The 25,186-nt window shown below is 37.8% G+C and overlaps 2 protein-coding genes and 1 pseudogene across 3 annotated transcripts; 1 reads left to right on the plus strand and 2 right to left on the minus strand.

Annotated features, from left to right (window-relative positions):
- Window positions 1–1,430: 1,430 nt before the first annotated feature.
- On the plus strand, window positions 1,431–8,885 carry srsf4 (serine and arginine rich splicing factor 4). Of its 2 annotated transcripts, none has more exons than XM_055157303.1 (6): window positions 1,431–1,617; window positions 3,332–3,534; window positions 5,585–5,691; window positions 6,186–6,400; window positions 7,091–7,156; window positions 8,027–8,885. In XM_055157303.1, the coding sequence occupies exons 1-6, from the start codon at window positions 1,511–1,513 to the stop codon at window positions 8,547–8,549; spliced, it is 1,221 nt and encodes a 406-aa protein (XP_055013278.1). In that variant the 5' UTR covers window positions 1,431–1,510; the 3' UTR covers window positions 8,550–8,885. The 2 variants fall into 2 exon arrangements, with proteins under 2 accessions (XP_055013278.1, XP_055013277.1); XM_055157302.1 differs by having other exon boundaries at window positions 1,433–1,617; window positions 7,079–7,156.
- A 2,807-nt stretch (window positions 8,886–11,692) lies between these two features.
- LOC129407195 (kelch-like protein 10) lies at window positions 11,693–15,214 on the minus strand (annotated as a pseudogene).
- A 1,078-nt stretch (window positions 15,215–16,292) lies between these two features.
- Window positions 16,293–24,940, minus strand: msto1 (misato mitochondrial distribution and morphology regulator 1). The gene is given in 15 exon segments (XM_055157528.1): window positions 16,293–17,380; window positions 17,740–17,855; window positions 18,587–18,674; window positions 18,677–18,690; window positions 19,370–19,554; window positions 20,288–20,419; window positions 21,253–21,405; window positions 21,780–21,914; window positions 22,446–22,560; window positions 22,889–23,045; window positions 23,186–23,240; window positions 23,318–23,393; window positions 23,756–23,825; window positions 24,031–24,160; window positions 24,746–24,940. Coding segments are annotated over 14 exon segments (1,572 nt in total). The 5' UTR covers window positions 24,044–24,160; window positions 24,746–24,940; the 3' UTR covers window positions 16,293–17,117.
- Between the last annotated feature and the right edge of the window lie 246 nt (window positions 24,941–25,186).

Genomic DNA, 25,186 nt, shown 5'->3' on the forward strand with positions numbered 1-25,186 from the left:
AGCACTTTTAAAAACAAGGTTTACAAAACACTGTACAGGCAGTAAAGAATAATAAAAATAACATCCATAAAGCATAAAATCAGACAATGAAGCAATCAATTCAATTAATTATAATAAAGTTATAAAATAGAATAAAAATGACTGTTTTACCTTGGATGTTCCACAGTATGTTATTAAACATCTCTTCAACATTTATTCAATTACAGGTGCTAAAAAATACCTTGAAAAACATGGTGCGAGTGAGTCACAAACAGTTGACATATGTGCCTCATCAATCATTATTTCAGTCAGTTATTTCTTATTTCATTTAATTATTGCCCTGTTTTCTCCTTACGACCTCTTATTTATAACTGAGACATATTTGTATTAGTATGTTTCTATATTTTAATTTATTATGCCTTATTTGTCACTGGTCTGTTGCTATTTTTGCTACTTATTTTGAATATACTATTACAATTTATATTTTTGCTCTTTGTTATTATAATATATTGTGATGTGTGAGCTACTTTTTCCAAATAAAATCCCTTGTGGACAGTGTTGGGGAGTAACAGATTACAAGTACCGGAGTTACGTAATCAGAGTACAAATTATGAGTAACTGTATTCAGTTACAGTTACTGTTTCAGTGAGTGGTAATTGGATTACAGTTACTTGGTTGAAATAAATGGATTACACGGCTGTTTTTTTTTGTTTTTTGTTTTTTTGATAATTCCACTCATTGCCAGACACTAAAGCAGGTCCAAACCAGGTCTAAAACCAGGTCTAAACCAGGTCTAAAACCAGGTCTAAACTAGATCTAAACCAGGACTAAAACCAGATCTAAACAAGGACTAAACCAGGACTAAACCAGGTCTAAACCAAGACTAAACCAAGACTAAACTAGGACTAAAACCAGGTCTACACCATGTTGCGTGGACCGTGTCTCCTCGTCTTCTATCAATAATATTTTTAATTTGGTTCAGTAAAGTCTGGTCTTTTTTATTGACTTTTAACAGACAAAACATCTTATGTGAAGATTTCCTGGTCTTTGCTTCTCTACAGCAAATCAAGTAATCCAAAGTATTCAGATTACGTTACTCACTTTAAGTAATTTAATGGATTACGTGACAAACTAAATTTTGGGGTATGTAATCTGTAATCTGTAGGGGAATACATTTTAAAAGTAACCTTCCCAACACGGCTTGTGGATCAGTAAAGTTAATCAAAACTTGCAAATCTAACCTTTAACTTGCTGGATCGTGCCGCGTGTTTGTCTCCATGGAGTTTAATGTCACACTGTGGAACATTAGCGGGCCCTCTGCCAGAAAAACTGCACATTGCACCTTTGACTTGCTAAACACGCCTCTGGCCCGTAGACCGTAGGCCACGCTCCCTTCTTACGTCACAGATTTACGTCGCAGGTTACGTCGCGGTTTTCCGTCCTCGCTGCAGCCTACAGACCGCGGTGCTTTTGCGGAGAAGCTCCCGTGTGCTCGTCGTTGTCGGCACCGAAAAAAAAAAAAAAAAGCACCATGTCCCGAGTGTACGTGGGCAGACTGAGCTACAGGGCCCGGGAGAAGGACGTGGAGAGGTTTTTCAAAGGTTATGGGAAGATTCTAGAGGTTGATTTGAAAAATGGGTAAGATACGACTGTTTTTCTCAAGCGGATGTCCCGGGGCTAATGCTAACAATGCTAACTCGAACTCTGCAAACTGTAGCCTCGGGTACAGATTGCGAAATTGTTGTTGGCGTGTGTGTAATATTGCACTAGATCATTAATGTGTTGGTATTACTGCTAGCACTTTAACAATCTGCAGGACGATGCTCAAAAATGTCATTAATTTAGGTTAGCTTCTATTGTGTAGCGTGATCTTGACGGTGTAGCGTTAGCAGCCGCGGCTAATGTGAGACGTGGCAATGCCAATGTTATTATTATTACAGGCTCGTATACCTTTGGATGGCTCAACTCCTTCCGAAATAGATAAATAATTCACTAAAACATAGACTTAGACAGGTTTTATTGATCCACAACCACAAGAGAAATTATTTGGACACAGTAGCTCACACATCACCAAATAAAATAATAACAAAGTGAAAACATATAAATGGTAATAATCAATTCTATAAGTAGCAAAAACAGGTGTCAAATACGACATAGTTATTTAAATGTAATATGTACAAGTCAAAATAAAATGTAAAAATAAGTAATAAAATACAAAATCTCAGCAATATACTGTACAAGAGGTCATAGACAATGATATTATTATTGACAGGACATAGGGTTATTCGTTACGGGTGAGTTACTGTACAGTTGTAGGGAATATTATCTGTTACATAAGGGTGAGTTGTACAGTTGTAGGGAGTATTATCTGTTACATAAGGGTGAGTTGTTGTACAGTTGTAGGGAGTATGGTATGAAATGTAGTCCGAGACTTGAAAGCACAATTTAAGGGAACTGAGTCTCTTGTCAAGTCATTACTTTTTTATTGAATTTTGAACGTTTCATGCAATGCCGGCAGCGATCAATTTATTCAGTTGGACTTAGGCAGACTTTATTGATCCAGTAGCTCACACATCAAATTATATTACAATAACAAAGAGTAAAAATGGTAATGAACTTCTAAATAAGTAACAGTAAAAAAATAGCAAGAGACTGGTACCAATGAGACATAAATTATACAGTAAGTAAAACACAAATTTCGTAATATAAATGCAGTACAGTTTCAGGACCTAACCATATTGTTTCAGTGTGATGAAAATCTAGCATGGCTGCCATAATAATTAACAATACAAAACAAAGAGAGGCAATAGCTACATGGACACATACCCGGAAAGCAGTGAATTGTTATATTTGACTGAGTAAATTTGAGACAATTGAGACAGTCACAGTGCAGTGAATTATTTGATAATGAAAATGAATGAAATTTTTCAAGTAACTGACAATTTACATATTTGCCTCATCAGTCATTATTTCAGTTAATTCTTACTTATTTCATTTAATATTTGCCCTGTTTGCTCCTTATGACCTCTTGTTTATAGCTGAGAAATATTTGTATTAGTATATTTCTATATTTTATGTTTAGTTGTGCATATATATTAATATAATTATGCTGTATTTGACACTAGTCTTTAGCTATTTTTGCTACTTATTTAGAATTTATTACCATTTATATTTTTGCTCTTTGTTATTTTAATATATGGTGATATGTGAGCTACTGCATCCAAATAATTTCCCTTGTGGATCAGTAAAGTTTCTCTAAGATTAATTAAACTCCTTTTCCATTTTGTGTTTTTAGGTACAAGCTAAAATTTTGGTCCAGTTGACTGAACTGAATTCTTTTTTTCCTTTTTAGGTACGGTTTCGTGGAGTTTGACGACCCCCGGGATGCAGATGATGCGGTGTACGACCTGAATGGGAAGGAGCTGTGTGGGGAGCGTGTGATAGTGGAGCACACCAAAGGCCCCCGTCGTGATGGAGGGGGCGGCGGCGGCGGCGGAGGAGGAGGAGGGGGGTACGGGGGTGGAGGAGGAGGTGGAGGCGGAGGAGGCGGACGCAGTAAGTATTTTGGACATGTTTGGGCATTTAAATGAAATGTAAATTTGATAGGAGGCAACATTTTCTCAAGGGTCTCTGGTGGCACTTGTGAAGACAACTTGTTTATAACTTGCAGAAAGATGAACCACATGAAATCAGCCTTGTAATCAGATATTCAAGTTATCTACTATTACGAGTAGAAGTGGGTGATGTATGGGGATAAAAAGTTAAAAGTTGTACTCCAATCTGTACTTTGGGTTAGCTTTTACTATTCCAACAGTCTGATACATGAATCATTTTGAGCACATTTTGAATGGATAGCTGAAATATAAATAAAGCTACTCTGATTGTTATTTAGCCTAACAGGTGCTATGGCTGTTTAAATTTGTAAGCATGTTTATGTCATGTGGCTGCCTCTCAAGTAGCGGAAGAGAACAGAATGTACCACACCATTGTAATAGGGTGCTCAACAACTGCCCAGCAACAGTCAACTACACCACCAGTCAAAAGTTTGGACACACCATCTCATGCAATGTTGTTTTCTATATGTTTCCTACTTTCTACATTTGACACAAAAACAGAAGACATCAAATATATGATGTAAGATGAATGGAATGATGTAGCAAAGAAAAAAAAAAAAACTAAAATAAAGACAAAATTAAAATCAAATCCTCAAATTACCCACTCTTTTGCTTTGTCAAATTTCTTTACTAAATAATTCCATATATTTAATGTTTTCTGTATGTATCTAGTAGTAACAAACTGAATGAGATGGTGTGTCCAAACTTTTGACTGGTGTAAAAAATGAAGGATGAAAAACGAAATGAAAAATGAAAAACAAAGGTATATAAAGGTTTCAAAAGTAAGTTTCAAAACTATGCAATTATTGAAATCAAGACTAATCTAGAAGTTATTTACAATTTGATGGAACTGGTGTGAAATGCAAGGATTCACAATGCCGTAAGCCAAATTTTGCCTTGCATTATAAAGCTGAGTGTTTGTTTTTACTTAAAACATCAAGCTATAAATGCATGAAACTTTTTTTTTTTACCTACAGCAACCACAGAGGATGTACATGTACCACATTCACACTGACAAAGTAACTAAAACAGAGCTAATATAAAAACCAAACATCACAAAACATAACCAAACATATCCAAATAATCTTAAAAATTAAAAATAAAATAACGTGAACAGATAACCATCTCTGAAACCCTTTCTACTTTAGACCACTTCTACAGGAACAATCTCTGATCACGTTTTGCTAATCAAAATTGGCATAGCGTTTTGTTGTTTAATAAAAGGTTGCCTGCACTAGAGCCACTTTTGAACCTGTGAAAATGTGATTGTTGTGACCTTTTAAGAATGAAATTTAAATTGGGGTTATGGCTTATTAAAACACTGTGTAACTAAATGTAAAATATATTCTGCTAAATATCTAATGTAATGTAATGTTGCTGTAAATATTTATACATGATTGTGAATTTTAAAGCTAAAGATTTAACAAAGCACCTCAATGTTTTAATTGAAAGAGTCCTTGGCTGACTGCCTGCCCCAATTGCTGGCCATGGTGTCCCCCCTTTCCAAGAGTGTGGTTTGACCATTGTGGGCCCCTGGGCAGAGCCAAAAAAGCCAGAGCCAGTGTGAATGAAGACCGCTTTGCCACTAGGCCAGGCCGGGTGGTGAGGATGCCAAAGGGTTAGGATCAGATGTGGGTTCAGCCAGAAGCACTACATATTTTACAATCATAGTCAATGATATTTAAATGTAGTTAATATAATTTTAGTTCAACGTAAGTACTTCCTCAATCAGTTTTGTTTTATTGTTTAATTTGTTTTTTTAATTAGCAATAGCTTTAGTGCTTAGCTACTGGAATTTGTCACATAACCAGCTAATAACATTAACTTAGGTACACAATCATTTAATTTTCCTTATTATTTTTTTCCCCAGATGATTTTGTAGAACACTATTTTTCAACATGACTAGAAGATGTAGCGTTAGTTTAGCATAATTATTCCAAGTGCGTCGCTTCCCTGGCCTCATTTGCTCTGTCCTTTCCTTCCATTAAAAGGTGGATATGGCCGTTGGGGCAGAGACAGGTACGGACCTCCGATCAGGACCGACTATCGACTCATTGTAGAGAATCTGTCCAGCCGCTGCAGCTGGCAGGACCTCAAGGTGAGTTTAATTTATTTAGTTTAGCTTAGTTTTATTTTACAGGGTCCATGTACAGGAGCATTAATCAAAGAAACGCTGAAGAGATGCTTTGTACCAGACTGTATCTCTCAAAGCAAATTTCCATTTGCAGTCCCTGAGACATACAAAACATAGAATACTAAATGTTATTTTTATTGCAATATTTTGTGGCCAAAAAAAAATATGAATATGCTACTTTTCCCTTTTAAAATTCGTTGACAAGACTTTGGTTCAGTCATAATTCAAAAAATTTAGATTTATAAGTGCTTACAACGGTTATTTCTTCATGTTATCGGCCTAGAAACTGAGCAAGGGATCATGGTCTCTTGGTTCCCTCAGTTTTTTTTTTTTACTATATTGCTGCACTGTAACTATTAATTTAAGCACCCATGATATTATTGTGAGAGGTTTGAAGATACGGTTATTTTTATTGACTGTTATTGATACATCCCTGTACATCACTGTCTGTTCCTCAGGACTACATGCGTCAGGCCGGAGAGGTGACCTACGCAGACACCCATAAAGGCCGTAAGAACGAGGGCGTGATCGAGTTCAGGCTGTACGCTGACATGAAGCGTGCGCTGGAGAAACTGGACGGTACTGAAGTGAACGGGCGAAAAATACGCCTCATCGAAGACCGCCCCGGGGCCAGGCGCCGCCGCTCGTATTCGCGCAGCCGCAGCAGATCCAGGTTAGAGACATGTGACATGTGATATTATACTGTGTAACTTACCTGCTTGTTTCTGTGGAAATATTATTGTTCTGCCTGGAATATTCCACACTATGACATTTAACAGCTCCACCTTATATTTATTCAGTTACAGGTGTTTTAAAAGTTCAAAAATGAGTGGGGTTGCCTCTCCACAGATCTGACCTGTAACTTGGTCAAGTTTGGTCTCCGTTAAGATAAAGATTTAATGACATACTTTGAAACATTCCAAACAAAGCAATGACATCTCCATGGAATAAAGCATTTGACAGACCCTCCATCAGAAAAGTTACACAATGCACCTTTAAAGACTGCACTTGACATACAATATTTTAAACTATATATTTATTTTTCTAAAATCTTGATTCTGATACTTGGATTATGATGACATGGTGCAAAAGTCTTATGATGGTGTATAAATTAGATTAGATTTATTGAAGATTGACTTGGCAAGGTGAAGAGAGGGAAATAATTAACGTCTATGGTTAATTATTGCTTCATTGCATCTCATGTTTTACTGATACAGTCTATTTAAATACTGGTTTACTCTGATTATCCTGTATTACTGGTATTGTTCTTTTTAATGAATCTGAAAAAAAACCTGCCTGGGATCTTGTCTTTTGTTTGTATTAGTTTGAGTGAAGTTTAACTTTTGTTCAGGTCTCGTTCCAGGAGCCGCAGATCTCGCAAAAGCAGAAGCCGCAGCGCGAGCAGCAGCCGCAGTCGCTCACGATCCAGGTCAGTCAATATTTTAATACTAATATTGATAATATGGTATGTTAGTAACTGTGCACTGGTGTTACGCAAGCTTGTTCTGGTTACTCTTCAGTTCTGGCCGTAGACCAGAACATCAGTGAACACAGGGGGTGCTTCTGGCTCCATCAAGTCCTATTGACTTTACATTAAAAAAACTTACCCCTCTCTCTGTAAATCATAGTAACCTGCTCTGCATGAGCCTGGAATTTTTATTTAGCTATTTTGTCTGTAATTAGATTCCTATTCCTAATATCTTATCCTGCTCCATATTTACTCCTGTAACTGCTCAGCACATGAGCTTCATTTGGTGACTATGGGTGACATCACACTCCCTTTATTCACTTCTTTATGCAGTCTGGATAAATTTAGACTTAGACAAACTTTATTGATCCACAAGGGAAATTATTTGGAGAACAAAGAGGCATGCAAAAATCAAGAAAAAAATTCAAAAACTCCCAAAAAACATGGTGAGTGTTTTATTGGATGGATGAGGTAAATAAAAATAAAATATCTTAAAGTGCAAATAAGAATAACTTAAAAAGGTAGTGGTTTTCAGGAAAAACCTCAGGAGCTACTGTATCCTGCTGCCGCTCTTTCAAGCACTCTGGCATTACTTACTAATTGTATCCGCATTTGTCTCCTCCTCTTGGATTTGTGGCTATGGAGATAATAAAGATTTATCACTATCACAACAAGACAAATCCCTACACGAGAACATTTGCCATGTCTAAATTATGCATGCATGATGCAATATATTGGTCTCCTATAACATACTATGGGATTAGAGAAGGCTTCTAATGGCCATACATTTTTTCTGACTCAAACCTCACTCTTCCTTTGTTTTCTCCACAGGGCGGCTTCTCGCTCACGAAGCCGTTCCCGTAGCAACAAAAAGGCTAAGGCTAAAGGTAAGAAAGAGGAAGAGGAGCGCGGTCAGAAGAACAAGGAGCAGAGCCGAAGCCGAAGCCGAAGCCCCAAACCAAAGAAGAGCAAAAAGGAGACCAAGAAGAGCAAGAAGGATGCCTCTAGGTCCAGATCCCGGTCCAGATCCAGGTCTAAGTCCAAGTCTGGGCCCAAAGACCGCTCCAGAAAGTCCGGATCCAAGGGTCGGGACGGAGATGGGGGCGATGGAGACCGGATGTCCCGCTCAAGATCACACTCTCCAATCGAGTCTAGAGCAAGGTCCAAATCTCGCTCGAAATCTCGTTCAAAATCGCGCTCAAAATCTCGTTCCAAGTCTCATTCGAAATCTCGCTCCAAGTCTCGCTCTCCCTCTCCTGCTAATGGCAACAAGCGCTCGGTCTCTCGGTCTCCCTCCCGCTCAGTGTCCCGATCCAAGTCCAGGTCCGTTTCCAGGTCTCGTTCTCGTTCTTAGACCAGATTTTGGACCCGTTTGCCCCCCACATCTCTGTACACCACCCAACCCAACCCCCACCTCTTGTTTTTTGATAAATTGTCATAGAAAATTCAATGTCTTTTATGTACCTGTCATCACACAACTACACTGACTGTATTTTTACATTGTCAGTTCTCCTTCATAGTGTTTGTATAGACAGTGATCTGTTTTTTAAGTTAAAATATTGTGTTTTAGCCTTTTTTATGCCACATTGAAGTGTTTCATTGATCAAATCGATGGGAACAGGTTCAAATTTTCCCATTTCTGTGAAAGTCCTTGTAACATTTAGTTTCATATTAAAATGCCTGTTGAGGATTTGTGACTGTTTATTTACATTATTTAAGTGCATATGACAGGTTTTTATCATTGTCTAATTTTTACATAATTTTGTGGGATAAAACCTGTACATATAAACTATAGTTTTGCACAAATCAAGAAGCAATTCGCATAGATAAGTTGAAAAAAGTATTCACACGTAAGAAGCATATTTTTTCTGATCCTCTAAAGATTATTTCAACAAAATAAAGGTCTTGTATTTTTATTTTTCAAATAATTTTTGAACCAGTACAAAATGGTTGACCGGTAACGGTTATGAAATTCCCTAGTGCAAGATTATGATTTCTAACCTAATTTTGTTTTGACCAGTCTTAAGTGTGTTTGAGTGGACTAACCACTCTACTACTTCCATAGATATTAGATTGAGACAATTATACGAAAATTATTTGGACACAGTAGCTCACACATCACATAATAACAAAAACTATGAATGATGATAAATTCTTAATAAAGAGCACAAAAGGTGTCAAGAGACTGGTGTGAAATAAGACATAATTATATAAATGTGTATGTGCAAGTCAAAAGAAAATAGAAAAATGAGTAATAAAATATGAAATCTCAACTTTATACAAGAGGTCATAGGAAGACAGTGCAACAGTTATTCAATATTTTTAATTTAAATTTGAAAATCCAGTTTTAGTCTTGATATTGCTTGATTTAAAATATGATTCTCAGTCATATATAATACAAACAGGGGCAAGTTAAATGAATGGTTAAAATGCCAATCTTTGTTAAAATAAAGCAACGTTCATGGTTGCACTAATGGAAACGTTTTTTTTTTTCTTCTTTTTTTAATCTTAGTAGTCAAAAATAGTGCGCCGCCCCTTTCAGAAATTGACAACAAATGCATTCTTCCTGTGACCGCGAGCGTCCAGTCACAAGTGAGCACAGATATTACACTGTTTTTATTTCTAATTTACAGATGTGATTACATGTTTCACAGTGGTATGTCAAGTAGAAAGAGAAAAACACAATATCAGAAGACGTTAATGCCAAAATATTAAATTGTCTGGCTAAAATCAAAAAGCCAAGCAATGTTGTAAATGAGATAAAGTAATTATTTTATCAAAAGTGATCCAAACCTCAAACTAGGATAGGGGAGGAATTTTTTTAAAGCAACCATGTGTCAGTTTGGTAAAAGCATTCCTCGGCAAGGTAAAGATTAAACTTGGTATTTTTTATATTGTTATATTGATTGCATTGATTCATTTATTCTACACTGCCAGTTGTTAGCAGAGAGATATTGCCGTTGCAGTTGCTGCAACATTTCCACTGTGTCTCAGTTTCCTTAGTCAAAGTTGCTCAGTTGAGTAAACAAAATATACAAATAAAAATGGGAAAAAAATGATTCAGAGATTTCTCCTGAACAAAATACAACTCAAATATTCATCAAAATTTGTACGTTCGGAGCTTTATTAGATCTCATAATGTGCAAGAAATATTTTTTTTGCCTTTTAAGTAAAACAGCTGCTTTAATAAACAGGTATTTTTAAAAAGTACTTTAATACTTTTTCAGATGTATAACAACTGGGCTTTGGTGTCCCTTCGTCCCCCGCTTTCTGTGCCCTCTGCTGCTGAAGAGTGGAGTTGAAAATGGTAAAAGCAAAAGCCACAAAGCAAACAGCTGTCTTCACCAGCACAAGCCATGCAGGACTCCACTGCTCCACTGCAGATTTTAGTGCAATCTGTGTTGGAGCTTGATTTCCTTTCAATAATAAATCATGTGGATGTGTAGTTACCATTGAAAAATCAAGTTTAGTTGTGTTTGAATGTTGTCTTGACATTTAAAAACAGCTGATTTAAACTAGTGTGTCAGTGCTCAATGAGTCACCAGAGCCGTATTAAGCCAATGTGGTGCCCCCTAACGGCTGCTGCAGCATCTCCCTGTTAGCATTACTGGCTTCATTACCTTCAGCGTCAGCGCTGCTAGTGACCACAGTTCATCTGGAATTGGAACATTTTAATCATGACTAGATGTCTGGAGTCTTTCTCTTTTTAGTTTTCTCTTTGCACGGCCACTCAGTTGATGCCTGTCCATTTTTCTAACAGCAGCAGTTACAGAGAGAGGGCGATGTTTTTTCAATACAAAGTGTATTGGAGCCAGAGTCGATGGAGCCAGGAATCACCCCCATGCTAATTTCATATTTGGAACAAGGTGGGTACCAGGTTAGCTATGTCCTTTTATTTAATGTGTCTAAGGGAAACTCATTCATTTTCTTTTGCAATGGAACCTGGATGACTGAAAGATGAAGTGTTACTGTAGATAGGTCAGGCTCAGCAGCTGGAGTGCAGAGAGTAACTTAAAAATGAAGACTGAGGCAGGAATGGTGTGGTCCACTTCTTTTTTTAAATGTTAAAATTTTCACAAAATAAACAAAGTGACCAAGTGCAAAAAATGCAGGTGTGGTCAAGTGCAGAGGAGGATTGAGGAGCAGGTCTTCTCCAGCAGAAGAACAATGAATGATAGAGCATGGAGCCTTAATACCACTGAGTAAAACATTAAAGTGTAAAATTATGTTCAGATCCTCCAATGAAAATAGCCATAACTAAATAAACTATATAAGACCCAAATACAAAAGATAAACCCTAAAACCAAACACCTATTCAAATATTCAAATATAAGCTCAGCCTCTTACTGTCAGAGCACGGTGTATGTCACACAGGGCTTCAATAAAGTGTCACACTGAGGCACACTGATTGAAAAAATAGAAGACCTTTATTCTTACAAATATGACACCAGTGCATTTGGATTGGCTGAGGTCTGTTAATGTAAATATAAAATCACATGCATTAATCCAATTAAAAGCCAACTCTGTTCCCCCTGATGTGTGACAGTATTCACAAAAACACTGATAAAACACTGATTCATATACTTCGCCATCTCTTACTCATTAAGTAATAACTCAGCATTTTGGATGCTTGCATTTTTTTATTTAGACTCCCTCAAGCCTGGTGTTGAGCTCTGGGGGTTTAGGATCTCTGTTTATGTGGCCTCCTCGTCCTCCTCATCCGTCTTTACGTCGAGCAGAGGAATAGAGTCTCTGGAGAAGGTGTAGTAAGCCATGCTGGGAAGGTCGGAGATGACGCAGCAGTTTACCGCGCTCCTGAAGATGTCCATGTTAGAAATCTCGCTCCAGCTGTCCACCAGGGGGTCATACGCCTCCACACAGAAGGAGGTGGTGAAGCCGGTGAATCCGCCCACAGCAAAGATCCAATTATTTAAGACCGCGATGCCAAAGTCACTGCGTGCAGTATTCATGGGCGCCAGCTCCCTCCAGGTGTTGGTGCGTGGACTGTAGACTTCCACACTGCTGAGACATACATTCCCATCAAAACCTCCAACCTACAGGACAGAGCGGAGATGTTAGTACAATAGAATTCTCTAATAATAATGTCATGTATAACAAGCATAACATTCCAAAGAATCCTAGAATGAGTCTACTGAAATTTAAAAAAAAGGTACAAGATTTAAAGGAATCATATGTAATATTTTGATGTAAAATATATATTTAACCTCGTAAATATATAAACGGTGTCCCCAGATATGAGGTAAACATGTTCAGATCAAATATAGGTTTTACTGATAACAACTGCAATGAGGATTTATTCTTAAAGCCAGGTTGTTAATTTGGTGTTTTGTTTCAAAGCAATTATCCAATCAGTAAGCAGAATGAGCCTCACATGAGTCTCTCATTTGTGTTGTCAGGTTCAAAGCTGAAATCCAGTTGGTTTAAACCTAAGATGCCTCTTTCTGATCTGAATGGTCACTAACTAAACTCTATCATCTGTACCAATTATGGAACAGCGCTAGTGCAGCCTCTGCAGCTCAGGGAGGGAATTCTGAAAGTTTTAAGCTTTCATATGAGGCCTGGTCTGTCCATAAACTGAGAATTAGACACACTTGGATGTGTCTCTATCTGCAGGTGAAGGTTCTGGTGGCTCAGTTGTGATTATAGTACTGCACTTACCGCGTAGATGTGGTTGCCGTAGGCAGTGACACTGACCCCACTGCGTCTGGTTGTCATGGGAGCGATAAAGCTCCACTGGTTTGTTTCCGGGCAGTAGCACTCGGCTGTCTGTAGACACTGAGAGCCGTCGAAACCTCCACATATGTAGATCTGCACAACACACAAAGGTTTGGTTATAAACGGCCTTTTACTGTCAATTAAATGTTTTTTTATTAAATGCATTTTTCTGTACCACTGTTGTTAGGTGTAATAACTACATCTAATGAACAAATTATTTTTTTTAGAATGACTTGGGCTTTGTAACTACTTGAGGGTTTAGGGTATTCATTAAAGGCACTGTACCTGGTTTATACCGTCTTAAAAACAGAACTAGTTCATTTTAAACCGTGCTGTGGTCTAAAGTTATTCCTCACTTACCTAATGCGTTTAGAGCATCCTCATTATTCACAATGGTGAGTTTATAAGCACTATCAGACTCACACTCACAACTTTCAGAGGCCAAAACAAGAGTTTTGCTGTGTCAGTAAAGCTAACATCAACTAGCATGCTAATTTGGACATCCTGATTATTGGTCAATAAAACGCTTTACAATTAGATTCAGGCAGTACACAGTGGACTTATTTTGCACCCAAGAGCTGCTTATATAATCTATCTGTACTGGGGCAAGACACATGTTGCTCAAAAGTTTGTTTTTTGTTCATTATGAATGAAGTGTGCTTAATTAAAGATATTCAAAGAACAGGTAACAATTGTTCTCATATTTCTCTGTGCACTTACCTTTCCGTTCAGAGCAGCACATTTGGCGTCACTCCTCTGCTCATTCATGGGGGTGATCAGGGACCAGCAGTGGGTCTGGGGGTCAAACACTTCAGCGGTGTTGAGTCTCCTGTTCCCGTCGAGCCCGCCCATGGCATAAATGCAGCCGTTCAGCACTGCCACGCTCACACAGCAGCGTTTGTGGCACATGGAGGGCATCTCGTACCAGGTGTTGGTTGCCAGGTCCAGACGCCGCATGCTGTTAAGATGCTCCTGTCCGTCAAATCCCCCAATACAATACACTGACCCACTGAGGAACACAGAACCGTGATACGCTCTGGGACTCTCATGATTTACGATGTGAACCCAGCGATTGGCCTTGTAGTCCTACGCTTCGATGCTATTGATGGGATTGTTGCCACTCCAGCCTCCGATTGCCAGTAGAAACAGCTTCAGGGAGTCGGGGGCGATCCAGGAGTTGCACGGCACTTGGGTTGATGGTGACTTCAGAGATGGTGTTTATGGCATTTCTCAGTATGTACATGCAAGAGATGTTCTTCACCAGGGGGTTATTGAGAATGTTGGTATTCATGAAGTTGTACGAGATTTCAGTGAAACGGACCTGAAAGATACAAAAGAGCAACATTTAAGACACAGTACAGTACAGTATGCACTTTCATTTGAAATGAAAGGGGCTATTTGACTTCAATAGGGTATTAATTATTAACACATAACATATTTGGATCTCCATGTTGTTTTGGGCAATTATAGCATTTTCAAAACAATAAAAAATAACGCCGTGATCTAAATATGTTATTGTTATGTTAGCAGTGAAGACTCCACAGAAGTAAAATACCCTCTCTGTAAGAAAAATTGACGACTAACTCACCTTTGTCAACAGTTGTGGAAAATGTTCTCTGCGTTCCTGCAGGTTGTGTTTGGTCCAGTGCACAATAGCTTTAAAAACAACAGTCTCATCTTTTACATGGAGCTCATCGCTTTCGATAAATCCACTCATGTCTTCTCCAGTGAGGTCCTGGTACTCCTCACAGTCCATCACCTCCTCAAAATTCCTCAAGATGAACCTTCGGGCCAACTCCCTAGTTTTTGTCGACAGCACCACATCTTAGAGCTTCCAGATGCCGATGCAGTTTTCCGGGCTTATGTTCTTCTCCATGAACTGGAAGCAGAGTCGGACCAGCTGGTCCAGTAGCAACATGTCAGCAGCTACGAGAAGGTCCCGGACTGTCTCCAAGCTCAGGGCAATGGATTTGGTAGAGATATGAGCAGAGATTCCACCAACTGGGAAGTCTCTTTCATCGTGACGGTTCCAGGGTTCAAACATGGCTCTGAAAAACAAAAATACACTTTCAGTCAGATGTCAGTGCATGCACGAAGAAGCAAGAGCTGAGTAAAAATGTCAGCTTCTCCAGCTGTGACTTTGGATGTTTGAGATTTGATTCACAACACCTCAGTTGTATTTCCTGGGATTATATGCATTATTTTTATTTATTTATTTTTTTTTTTAATGCAGTCTTCCTGGTTTGTGTGTATTCACAGAGATTAGAGGAGAGGCAGATTAAGTGTCTTGCCCAAGGACACAACGATAACATCAGTGGACAAACACTCACCAACACTAAGTGAACTACTGCAACATCCCTGTTACTTATTTGTCCTAATTTGTGTGTGAAAATAATTCACTTTCTTTCCCTAGCTCACTCAAAAGCCGCTCTGCATTGATGGCTGTGCTAGCAAATGTTTGGTGATATGTTATTTTGAACAGGTTCAGGTTAGGTTCAGGTTTAGGGACAAGTATTTGAGGACAGGTATTTGAGGACAGGTAACCGGGTCTTGTCAAAAGTGTGTGAAGTGTGAAAAGAAATGATAGGTGAGATGTGTGGGGAGATTATGAGCTCAAAGGCTTTATATTTTGTGCTCCGTGACAGGTTTAAGGTCATAGGACTTGCCTTGTACATTGACATCTCAGTATTTTTTATAGATATCAGTCTGGTCAACTCTTCCTCTGTCACATCACATATGGGTTTATACGTGATCGTCCAATCAGAAAGAACAGAGTTTATGGCAAATGTTTGGTGATTTGTTATTTCTATCAGGTTCAGGTTTAGGGACAGGTATTTGAGGACAGGATTTACAGTGAAAACTAATTCTAAGAAAAAAATGCCTACACAATTGGGAAATCATTCTATAAATTAAAAAGAAAATCTGCTTGGTTTGAACTGCTCATTTCATTGAAGAAATTCAATTATGCGATTTAGGCTGCCGGGAGATAATTTAGATAGGGCAGCCCATTTCGACTCTCTGAAAAAACTGGCACTTTGGACTTCCAGGGCACGGGCTGCAAATAAGAACTGTAAATACACTCTTATAAAAGGCAATATTTTCAAGCGAAGTTTAAAAAAAGATACTATTTACACAGAAAAACATGCAGCTCTGTGTGTTATTTACCGCCATACTCATTTATGCATGTCACATGTGATGTCAAGTAGTAATACAAGATTCATTTTAGTTTAACATAGAACATTTTAAGTAAATCAAATCTCTAGCCATTTTTTGTTCACTTGAATTTGTCAAATTCAAACTGGAGCTTGATAATGATCGTTTTGGCACATATTTTACAAGAGGTAACAAATACAACTAGACATTTGTAGAAAACTCATTTAATGAGAGTAAACAGTCTTGAGTCTGTACAGTATATAGAATAAACATTAACAAAGCTAATGTGGCGTATGCGTTCCCATATTAGACAGTGGTATAATTCATTTACATACAACCATTAGATCACTTCTGCCATTTCATTTTACTGAATACAAAAATGTTTCAGAAATGCTTTTTTTCATGCCAAATTTACTGAACCCTTTGGGCAGGATACAAGATTGCTCAAAAAGTGTAATATTCTTCACAGTTGTTTATTTGCTGCTGGCTTTAATGAGGCTTAAGCTTAGTCCAGTTACAATTAATATTATGAGAAACCACTGTTAAGTTTAACCATTTTACTTCACACAAATTACTACATTTGAATTTTTAAGTGCTTGGTTTTACATGCTATCACATCTCTTACAGTAACTTGATTTCATGTGTCCCTGGTCCTCTTGTGCAACTTTTTGGTGGAGGGTCCGGCACCTTCTTGTCCTACATGAAGATATTATTGTTTTTGTCTAGAATGTTCCACAGTAGAGATAAAAACCTATCTGAAGGAAGGAAGGAAGGAAGGAAGCAACCCTATTCACAGAAAGAATTATTATTGTATTTTTGAGACAGAAACACAGAAACACCCGTAATGAATGAAGTGCTAGATAGATGTGTTTAATGTCATACCATGGAACATTTTAGGCAAAGCAATAACATTTCCGTGGAGACAAAGTGACAGACATCCACCAGATAAGTTAAACAATGCACCTTTAAGCATTTGATACAGTTTCTGAGTCCTAATTTGGTTGCAGTGCAGTGTGCGTCAAAATATAAGCTGTCAATCATCATCCTCATCCTCAGAGGAAGAGCGGGTGGTCCCTCCGCTGTCGTCTCTGTACACTCTGGACAGGAGCTTCAGCTGTTCCAGAGTCTCGTGGTAGTCACCCTCCTCCAGACCCTGGGACAGGAAGCTTGGGGCCACACGTCGTCGAATATCGAAGGAGCTGACCATACGGTGCAGATCCGAAAGCCAAAACGCAAGACCTGGACCGGACTGGAGAGAGGTGAGGACCGGAGCAGAGGACACAGGCAGGACAGACGCTGAGGAGACAATTTTAAAATAAGATAGTACTTATTTTCTTGCTAAAAACAGTACAGCATTGTGTTGGAGTTAGGTGTGGTCGATAATGACAAAAATGTATGTTCTTGCTTTGTCTGCAGTGTTCCAGAGTATGGCATCAAACGTACCAAGCCAATTTACAAGTGAGATCTGTGAAGAGGCGACCCCACTCACAGTCATAATCCATGTTTTTAAAGGTATTTTTGAGCAATAAAAGCATCCATAATTGAATAAATGTGTCTGAAATTGTAAATTTAATACCATATTGTGGAACATTAAAGGAAAGGCAATAGCATATCCATGGTGACAGAAAAAAAAAAAAAAAAAAAAAAAAACTTACATCCTGCTGCTGGGGGACTTTCACTGTGTACAAATCCATGCATATCGAGCATTGGGTTAAACATCTGAGGAAATGGAGCGGTGAGTTTACTGGGCGTGGAAACCAACTGCAGAGCGCTGGAAACAGAATACACAGGAAACAGTTTAAAGTTTAGATTTTAGTTATGTTTAGATTTTTTGGTTTAAGTGCATAGATTGAATAAAGAAGTGGACTAAGGGAGTGTGACGTCATCCATAGCATTCGACTCCAGGCAAATTAAGCTCACCTAGGGGCGAATTTGTAGTTTATTTACTGGCAAAATAGAGAAATGAAAACACCAGGATCATGTAGGGTGGGCTAATACCATAGACTGTACAAAAAAGTGGACTAAGCGAGTGTGACATCACCCACAGCTCCACTCAAATGAAACTCCCATTGCCAGCATTTACAGGAGCGAGGTTGTTAAATGTGCCTGCCCTTCTCACCTAAAAACAGGAAGGGGGTGTACTTAGCAACGAAATGCAGTAGCTGTCAATCAAACCTGCTGCTAAGGCTAGTGTGAGGGACCTCGGGGAATGAAGGCATCTGATTGGTCCATTATTTATGTTGATATCTTGATTTAGGAACAAAATAGCGAAATTTAAAATTCAGGATCATGTAGAGCGGGTTAATACGAACATTTTAATGACGAGGCTCACAGCAGCAGTTACAGAGAGAGGGGCGACAAAATCCCAATGTCAGTCAATTTAAACCAGACTCCATGGATCTGGAAGCGCCCATATGCTCACTTCCTATTTGGAACGTGGTCTCTTGTAGGTTAGCTTTGTCCATTTATATATAAAGCGTATGTTTGTGTCTGGGGACTTACAGAGGAGCATTGGGGTAGAAGGAGCTGAGGTACGATGCCAGGACGTCCTCTCCGCTGTGAAGTGAGTGCAGAGGGGACGGGGAGGGGTCCCAGGAGTCAGAGAGCTGTGAGAGAAACAGCTGAATGTTAGAAATGATGCCTACTCGCTAAGTTTGTACAACAGTTAACTTAGCAGACGCACTATAAACACCAAACAATTTTACATTAAAGGTTCAATGGGTAACTTTTAAGGTGGAGGGTCCGTCAAATGCTTTTCTCCATGGATGATGTTATTGCTTTGTCTGGAATGTTTCACAGTGTGGCATTAAACATTTCTATCTTCATGGAGACCAAACTAGATCAAGTTACAGGTCAGATCTTTGGAGAGGCGACCTGCTCACAGTCAGAATGCCTGTATTTCTAGGTATTTTTGAGCTATTAAACCACTTGTAATTGAATAAATGCAAGGTAGAGCTGTTTAATGTCATACTGTGGAATATTCCAGGTAGAGCAATGACGTATCAATAGAAACAAGCAGGTGACGGAACCCCAAACCAAAAAGTTACATAGTACACCTTTAAGTAATCAGCTCCAGATTTGGATTAGTGTTTTTAAGGAGTGTCCACAGATGCTTATATTAACATTTACTTTGCATATATATTTGCTTGATCTAATTTACAATTTTCCACTACTGAATATTTCTTTTTAATGTTGTTCAGTGCTCATAAAAACACAACACAGTTCTAAATGTGATAAAAGTAAGAATAAAATTAAATGACGCTAATGAAGTTATGCGGTAATGACCTGATGAGTCTCTGTCCCTCATAGCCCTTTAGCGTGGTCCACTGCCTGTAGCAGCGCCCGTCTCCGAGCTCCAAACACGACGACAGAGGTTTCCACGGCAAAGATCTGGAGAAGGGACTGAGGGCGTCGGGCAAAGAGCCGCCATGCATCATGGGAAACGGGACAGCGCCGTATGCAGAGACAACCTGAAGATCAGCACAAAAAGGCACGGTTTACTTCAAATTCAAAGACCTCCACCCAGACACGAGGAAAACACACGAACTCCCTCGAAACCCCACAAGATCTGGCAAAGTGAGAGAATTTGAGATTATTAATTTTATGATGATTATTTATGTTTTGATTTGTTTGTTTTGTGATTTTAATGTATTTCTTATTCTGTAAAGCATATTGAATAGCACAATTTTTACACAAAGTAATTCAAATAAACTTGTCTTGCCTATTTGACTTTTCAAGCCCTACACAAGTCTATAAGTTGAGTCACTTTTCTTTGTTTGCCAAGTTATCACAGGAATGGTACGTGCCATTAGATTAAAAAGTGTGAAAAGGTGTGACGTCTCTGAACTAAGGAAAGTTGACCAAATTGCCATAATCATTCTATTCTAGGCCAACAGATGAATATCTGCTGATGATTTTTGTACTTGTAAATGTGTGTCTAATGTGTATATGTAAGTTTTTCAACAACTTCTACCACTGATTTTATTTTATCTACCACCAGAAATTATTTTTATAATTTTATTTGTTCAATTTTGATGTATTTACAGAACAAAAAAAGACCAAAATAAGTGTGTTAAGTCAATGTTATTAAGCATAATTATTTTAGTCAGCAATAAAAACTGCTCCAGAAACTTACAGATGAAGCACTGACCAGACATACAACCATCTTCTATAGTTCTATTGTGAAGGAGAAATAATTACTACCTTTCTCCCTGAAACAGCCAGCGTGTCCGACAGCTGCCACATGGGGACGCTGTTGTCTCTAAGTCTGTAAGGCACAGTCAGGGCGTCCAGGGCTAAAGCCAGAACTGCACTGGAGTGGTACCACAAAGAGGGCTGCACAAAGGACAGAAAACAGGTATATTTAAAATTTGTATTTCCTTCGGCATTAATAAAGTCTATATCTAAAATGCTACTGAATCACTATTGCTTTTTTGGTAAGTAATTTATTGTTTTTCACTCAATCTTCAAGTGTTTAACATGACAAAATATAGACAAACTTTATTGATCCACGAGGGAAATTATTTGGACACAGTTGCTCACACTTCACAATATAATAAAATAACAAAGAGCAAAAATATAAATGTTAATAATAAATCCAAAATAAGTAGCAAAAATATCAAGAGACTTGTGTCAAATTGGCATAATTATAAAAATGTGTATGTACAAGAAAAATAAAATATAAAAATATAGTAATACAAACAAAGAATATGAGAGAAGGTGAGAGAAAGAGGATGACAGTGACCCTATACTCCATACAATTGTGCAAGAACTCACCCTTATGTAACAGATAACCCTGTGTACTGTCAATCATCAGATCATCTTTGTACTGTTTTCCTTACGACCTCTTGTATAGAGCTGAGATTTTTTATTACTTATTTCTTCTGTATTTTATTTTGACTTGTACATACACATTTATATAATTATGCCTCTTTTGACACCAGTCAGATATTTTTGATACTTATTTTGAATGTATAATTACCATTTATATTTTTTCTCTGTTGTTATTATAATATTTTGTGATGTATGAGCTACTGTGTCCACATAATTTTCCTTGTGGATCAATAAAGTTTGTCTAAGTCTAAGAAAACAGAGTACAAGACATAAATGTACACACTGAAACACTGAATAATTATGGTGAAAACAGAATGTGCAAATGGTCAACTCACATCATAGTTCAGGTAGGGAAAGGCGACAGGTGAGGTAGGCCTTAACCCCAGACCTCCTCTCAGCGTCATGGGGCAAAACAAAGAGCTGTGACTGGACAGGTGCACTGTGCCTAAAGTGCAGTTCAACAGGTGGTACAGATCCTTCATTGGAGTCTATGTAATCAAGGATATTGGATTAATTATTACAGACATTGTTCATTATTACATTATTTTTAAGAAAGGTATTAATTTGCAATCAATTAACTTAGCAGAGGTGGGTAGTAATGAGTTAGATTAACATATCTGCATTTATTTGAACTTTATGAAAAAATTGTACATCTGTAGTAAATTTAATGCAATTTTTTTTTCAGTATTCATTTATAGCAACTTAATTATGAATCAATTCCAAAGATTTGTCAGTAATTTAGGATGTTGACCAACTTGTTGGCTTTTTTTTAACTTTTTTTATTTTGTTCATATGTAGCTGGACAATTTATTTTTCTACATCTCTGCTCCCAACAGACTGATAGTATTTGCAAATGACTTACAGAGTTCGGGTGATTGACAGGAGCCAGTCCCCATGTCAGGATGCCCCGCCCACTGTACGAGTCCTGGAGCATCTCCATGACCTTTGACCCCAGGCCTGAAAACCCATCAGCCAGATCACAAAACACCTGGAAACCCTGCAGGATAAAGGAAGAATTAGTTGTTATATAATGTTTTCTATAGGATATCCTGGGTAAGTTATGTTTATAAACAATATAAAACATACAGATTTTACAGATTTTGATAATCAAAGGTCAAACAAAAAAAAGAACAAATAATATGATATGATAAATGTATAAATGTTAGGTGGATCTGCACAAGTCTTTCGATTTACTATAAAATAAGAAGAACCGAATCTAAAAGAACAGCTCTGTGTACTAAAACTAAAATGCCATTCCTTCTAATTCCTTCCACAAGCTACAACTTATCACCAGTAGAAATGATCAGGTTCAACATTTTGGATTTTGATAAAAAATGATCAGGATCAACATTTTGGATTTTTCTTCAAGGTATTTCATAAGAACATGCAATGTAATAGGGACTAATAATAACTAAGGGAATATATAAAACACTGAAAACTGTCCCTTGCATCACATTACAGTATTTAAAACCACCAATAACGGTGACTGATAACTCTTTCAACTGATAATATACAAAGTTATAGTCACCTGTAAATAATCACACTCTTCAACAAAGAAATGCAGTCTGTCCTCCAGGTCCTCGAGCACTGAGCCCTGCAGCAGCGCCTCCCCCTGGCCGAACGCCTCCAAACGGTGGGCTTCTCTGTGAAATAAAAACAACCTTTTCAGCCACCATTTTTGTTTTTATTGTGATGTTATGTGATGTCAACTGACAGCTAACACTTACAGGAACGAATTAGGGATAGGAATTTATTTATGGACAAAATTGTGAAATAAAAACACCAGGATTGTATAGAGCGGGTTAATACAAAAATTTTAAGACCAAAATAACGAGGCTCACAGCAGCAATTACAGAGAGAGAGGCGACAGTTTTTCAATACAAGTCAATTGGAAACAGAGTCAATGGAACTAGAAGCGCCCCCATGAACAGCAGGTTAGCTAGTTAATGACTCTGATGCAGTTTTACTTACCCATCGTGGTTGTACTGGTGAATCACAGAGATGGTTCGTGGATGCAGGTGGATCCGGAGGAAATCGGACCACACTTTGACACTGCCCTCGAGTCTGTAGCTTTTCTGAAGTCTGGAGAGCTGACTGTTCACTGTGTTCACACTCACAGGTGCTGGCGCTGCAGTAACAGGGGTAGGGAGGAAGTTTGACTGAGTGTTTTTTTTGCTCTTTTTTATTATCTTTATTGTGATGTGTGAGCTACTGTGTATAAACATGAATTTATACATTTTCTGTCAAGTATGTTAACACTTTTCATACCAGAGAACTGAGGATGGGAGCTGGAAAAGCCAGCTTCAGCTAAAATCTCCCCTTTCTGCAAATAAAAGAAATGCTTAAAGACAACTTAAATGTTCAGTTATAGTCTTCATTTTTTTTCTGGATAATACTTACATCCAACTTGTCCAGATCCTCAAGAAAAGAGTTCTTCTGTGGAGGACTTTCTTTGTGCATCGTGAGATCTCCCTCCCTGAAAAAAAGAAATGGGACAGTTTAGTATTGGGGGCAGTTGAGGGAAAAATAAAGTTGATAAATAAACGTATAAATCTTATGAAACAACAAATACATTACCAAAGAATATACAAATGGAATACAGTTTTAGCCTCTGAATTTATGTGTTTTTTTGTAACTTGGGTATTGAATGTGACACTCTTCCTTTTGTATGCTATTGGATTTAACAATCAAGGGGGTAGACTCAAATAAGATGCCTCCTCCTTTTGAGTGTTGCTGTGTTTTTCTGTACTATTTATTTTATTTTAAAACATGTTTTCTTTATTTTAACAATGTGTAACAATTTGCTCAAATAAAATAAAATGAAATTCCCTGACTCACCATGTGACTGCTGATGTATCTTTACCAGGGTCGTACAAACTTCCCTCCTGCCGCAGAGATCGTAGACTGCCTTTTGTGAGAAAAAAAATGTGTTTAACTTTATAGACATTGTGCAATACACACCCAATTACAAACATAAGACAAATGTATTTATTTAAAACAAAGGCAGAGCATAGATTATGTTATTATCAAAGAGAAAAGATGCTCCATGCCATATTTGTAAATTAGGGATGTTCTATAATAAAGCCATAAATGTTCAGTCAGATTGGCCTTACCTTTAAGATCCATTGCAATGAGGCGTGGGGTGTAGGTGACATGGCCCCCAGGGGTCTGTCCCTCTCGAAACACAACATCGCTCTGAATCTCCCCCAGAGGAGAGTCTGGGTCATAGGACAGAGAAGCATCCTGGGAAAGAAAGAAAACAAAATAATCACACATAATCCCTTAGTCTGAATGAGTACAGTATAATTATAACTGAAAATGACTGTAAATATGATCACAAGATTTACGTTTCAAACTACAATGAGAAAACTCTATGTAAAAGTACTGTAAATATTAAGAATAAATACAGCACTCTGATTGAACCATGTATAAGAATATTTTACAAGATACATTTTAATTATATTCAGTATTCTGTAACTTCAAAGTATTCTTCCCATCACTTTGTATGAGGTTTATTTACCCTAATTCCTAATATTAATTAGAAAAAAAATATATAGCTCATTCATTAAATATTTATCCAGTCAATCAACAGAGGCAATCACATCAATTAATCAGCAGAAATAGAAACAACGCTAAGCAGACAAGGTATTGCTTCACATTTAACCAATAAGAAAAATTATTTAACCATCTGACACCTGCTCTCATCTCATATTCTCTTAGAAATGCACAACCATAAATAATCATGCCACACTTTTGCTTTTATTAATCGAAATACTTTAACTTGCGATAGCCACTTAGCTTAGCTTTAGCTGCTACACTTTTACAAACCTGCAAATTCCACCAGTGAGTCCCGACAAAATTAGAATAATGTCCCAACTGCAGCGTGATCACTTCTCTGCAGAGTCCGCTCCGCTCATCGTGGCTCAAAAAAGATCAAATATAACACAACAAATGATTTTATAAAAGCATTTTTTCTCTTCTGGAAGCATGATGGGCATGTTTTGGAGAATGACAACAACAATGGCAAACAAACCTTACGTGAGAAATACGGCATTTCCCATTGGTCAGAATCGGAGTATGGAGGAATTTGATTGGCTGAAGGAATAACGGGGATGTAGTTTGGTTTCGGTGCGCCGTTGCCTCACGTGTTGGGTCCATGGTTTTGGAAAATTTTAATTTTAATTAATATAAAGTAACCAGAACTTTACTCACTGAAACTATCAGGTATATACCAGTTGGTACTATTATTTTTAAATACCAATTCTGTAA

Source organism: Boleophthalmus pectinirostris, unplaced genomic scaffold (assembly GCF_026225935.1).
Source record: "Boleophthalmus pectinirostris isolate CB_2022bp ecotype Guang Dong unplaced genomic scaffold, ASM2622593v1 HiC_scaffold_21, whole genome shotgun sequence".
NCBI classification, from domain to species: Eukaryota; Metazoa; Chordata; class Actinopteri; order Gobiiformes; family Gobiidae; genus Boleophthalmus; species Boleophthalmus pectinirostris.

Bases quoted from the DNA above. Each gene is read 5' to 3' on its own strand.
- srsf4 (XM_055157302.1), top strand. From the start codon at position 1,511: ATGTCCCGAGTGTACGTGGGCAGACTGAGCTACAGGGCCCGGGAGAAG. The intron at 5,692-6,185 runs GTGAGTTTAATT...TCTGTTCCTCAG, and splicing joins GCAGCTGGCAGGACCTCAAG to GACTACATGCGTCAGGCCGG. The intron at 6,401-7,078 runs GTTAGAGACATG...ACTTTTGTTCAG, and splicing joins CGCAGCCGCAGCAGATCCAG to GTCTCGTTCCAGGAGCCGCA.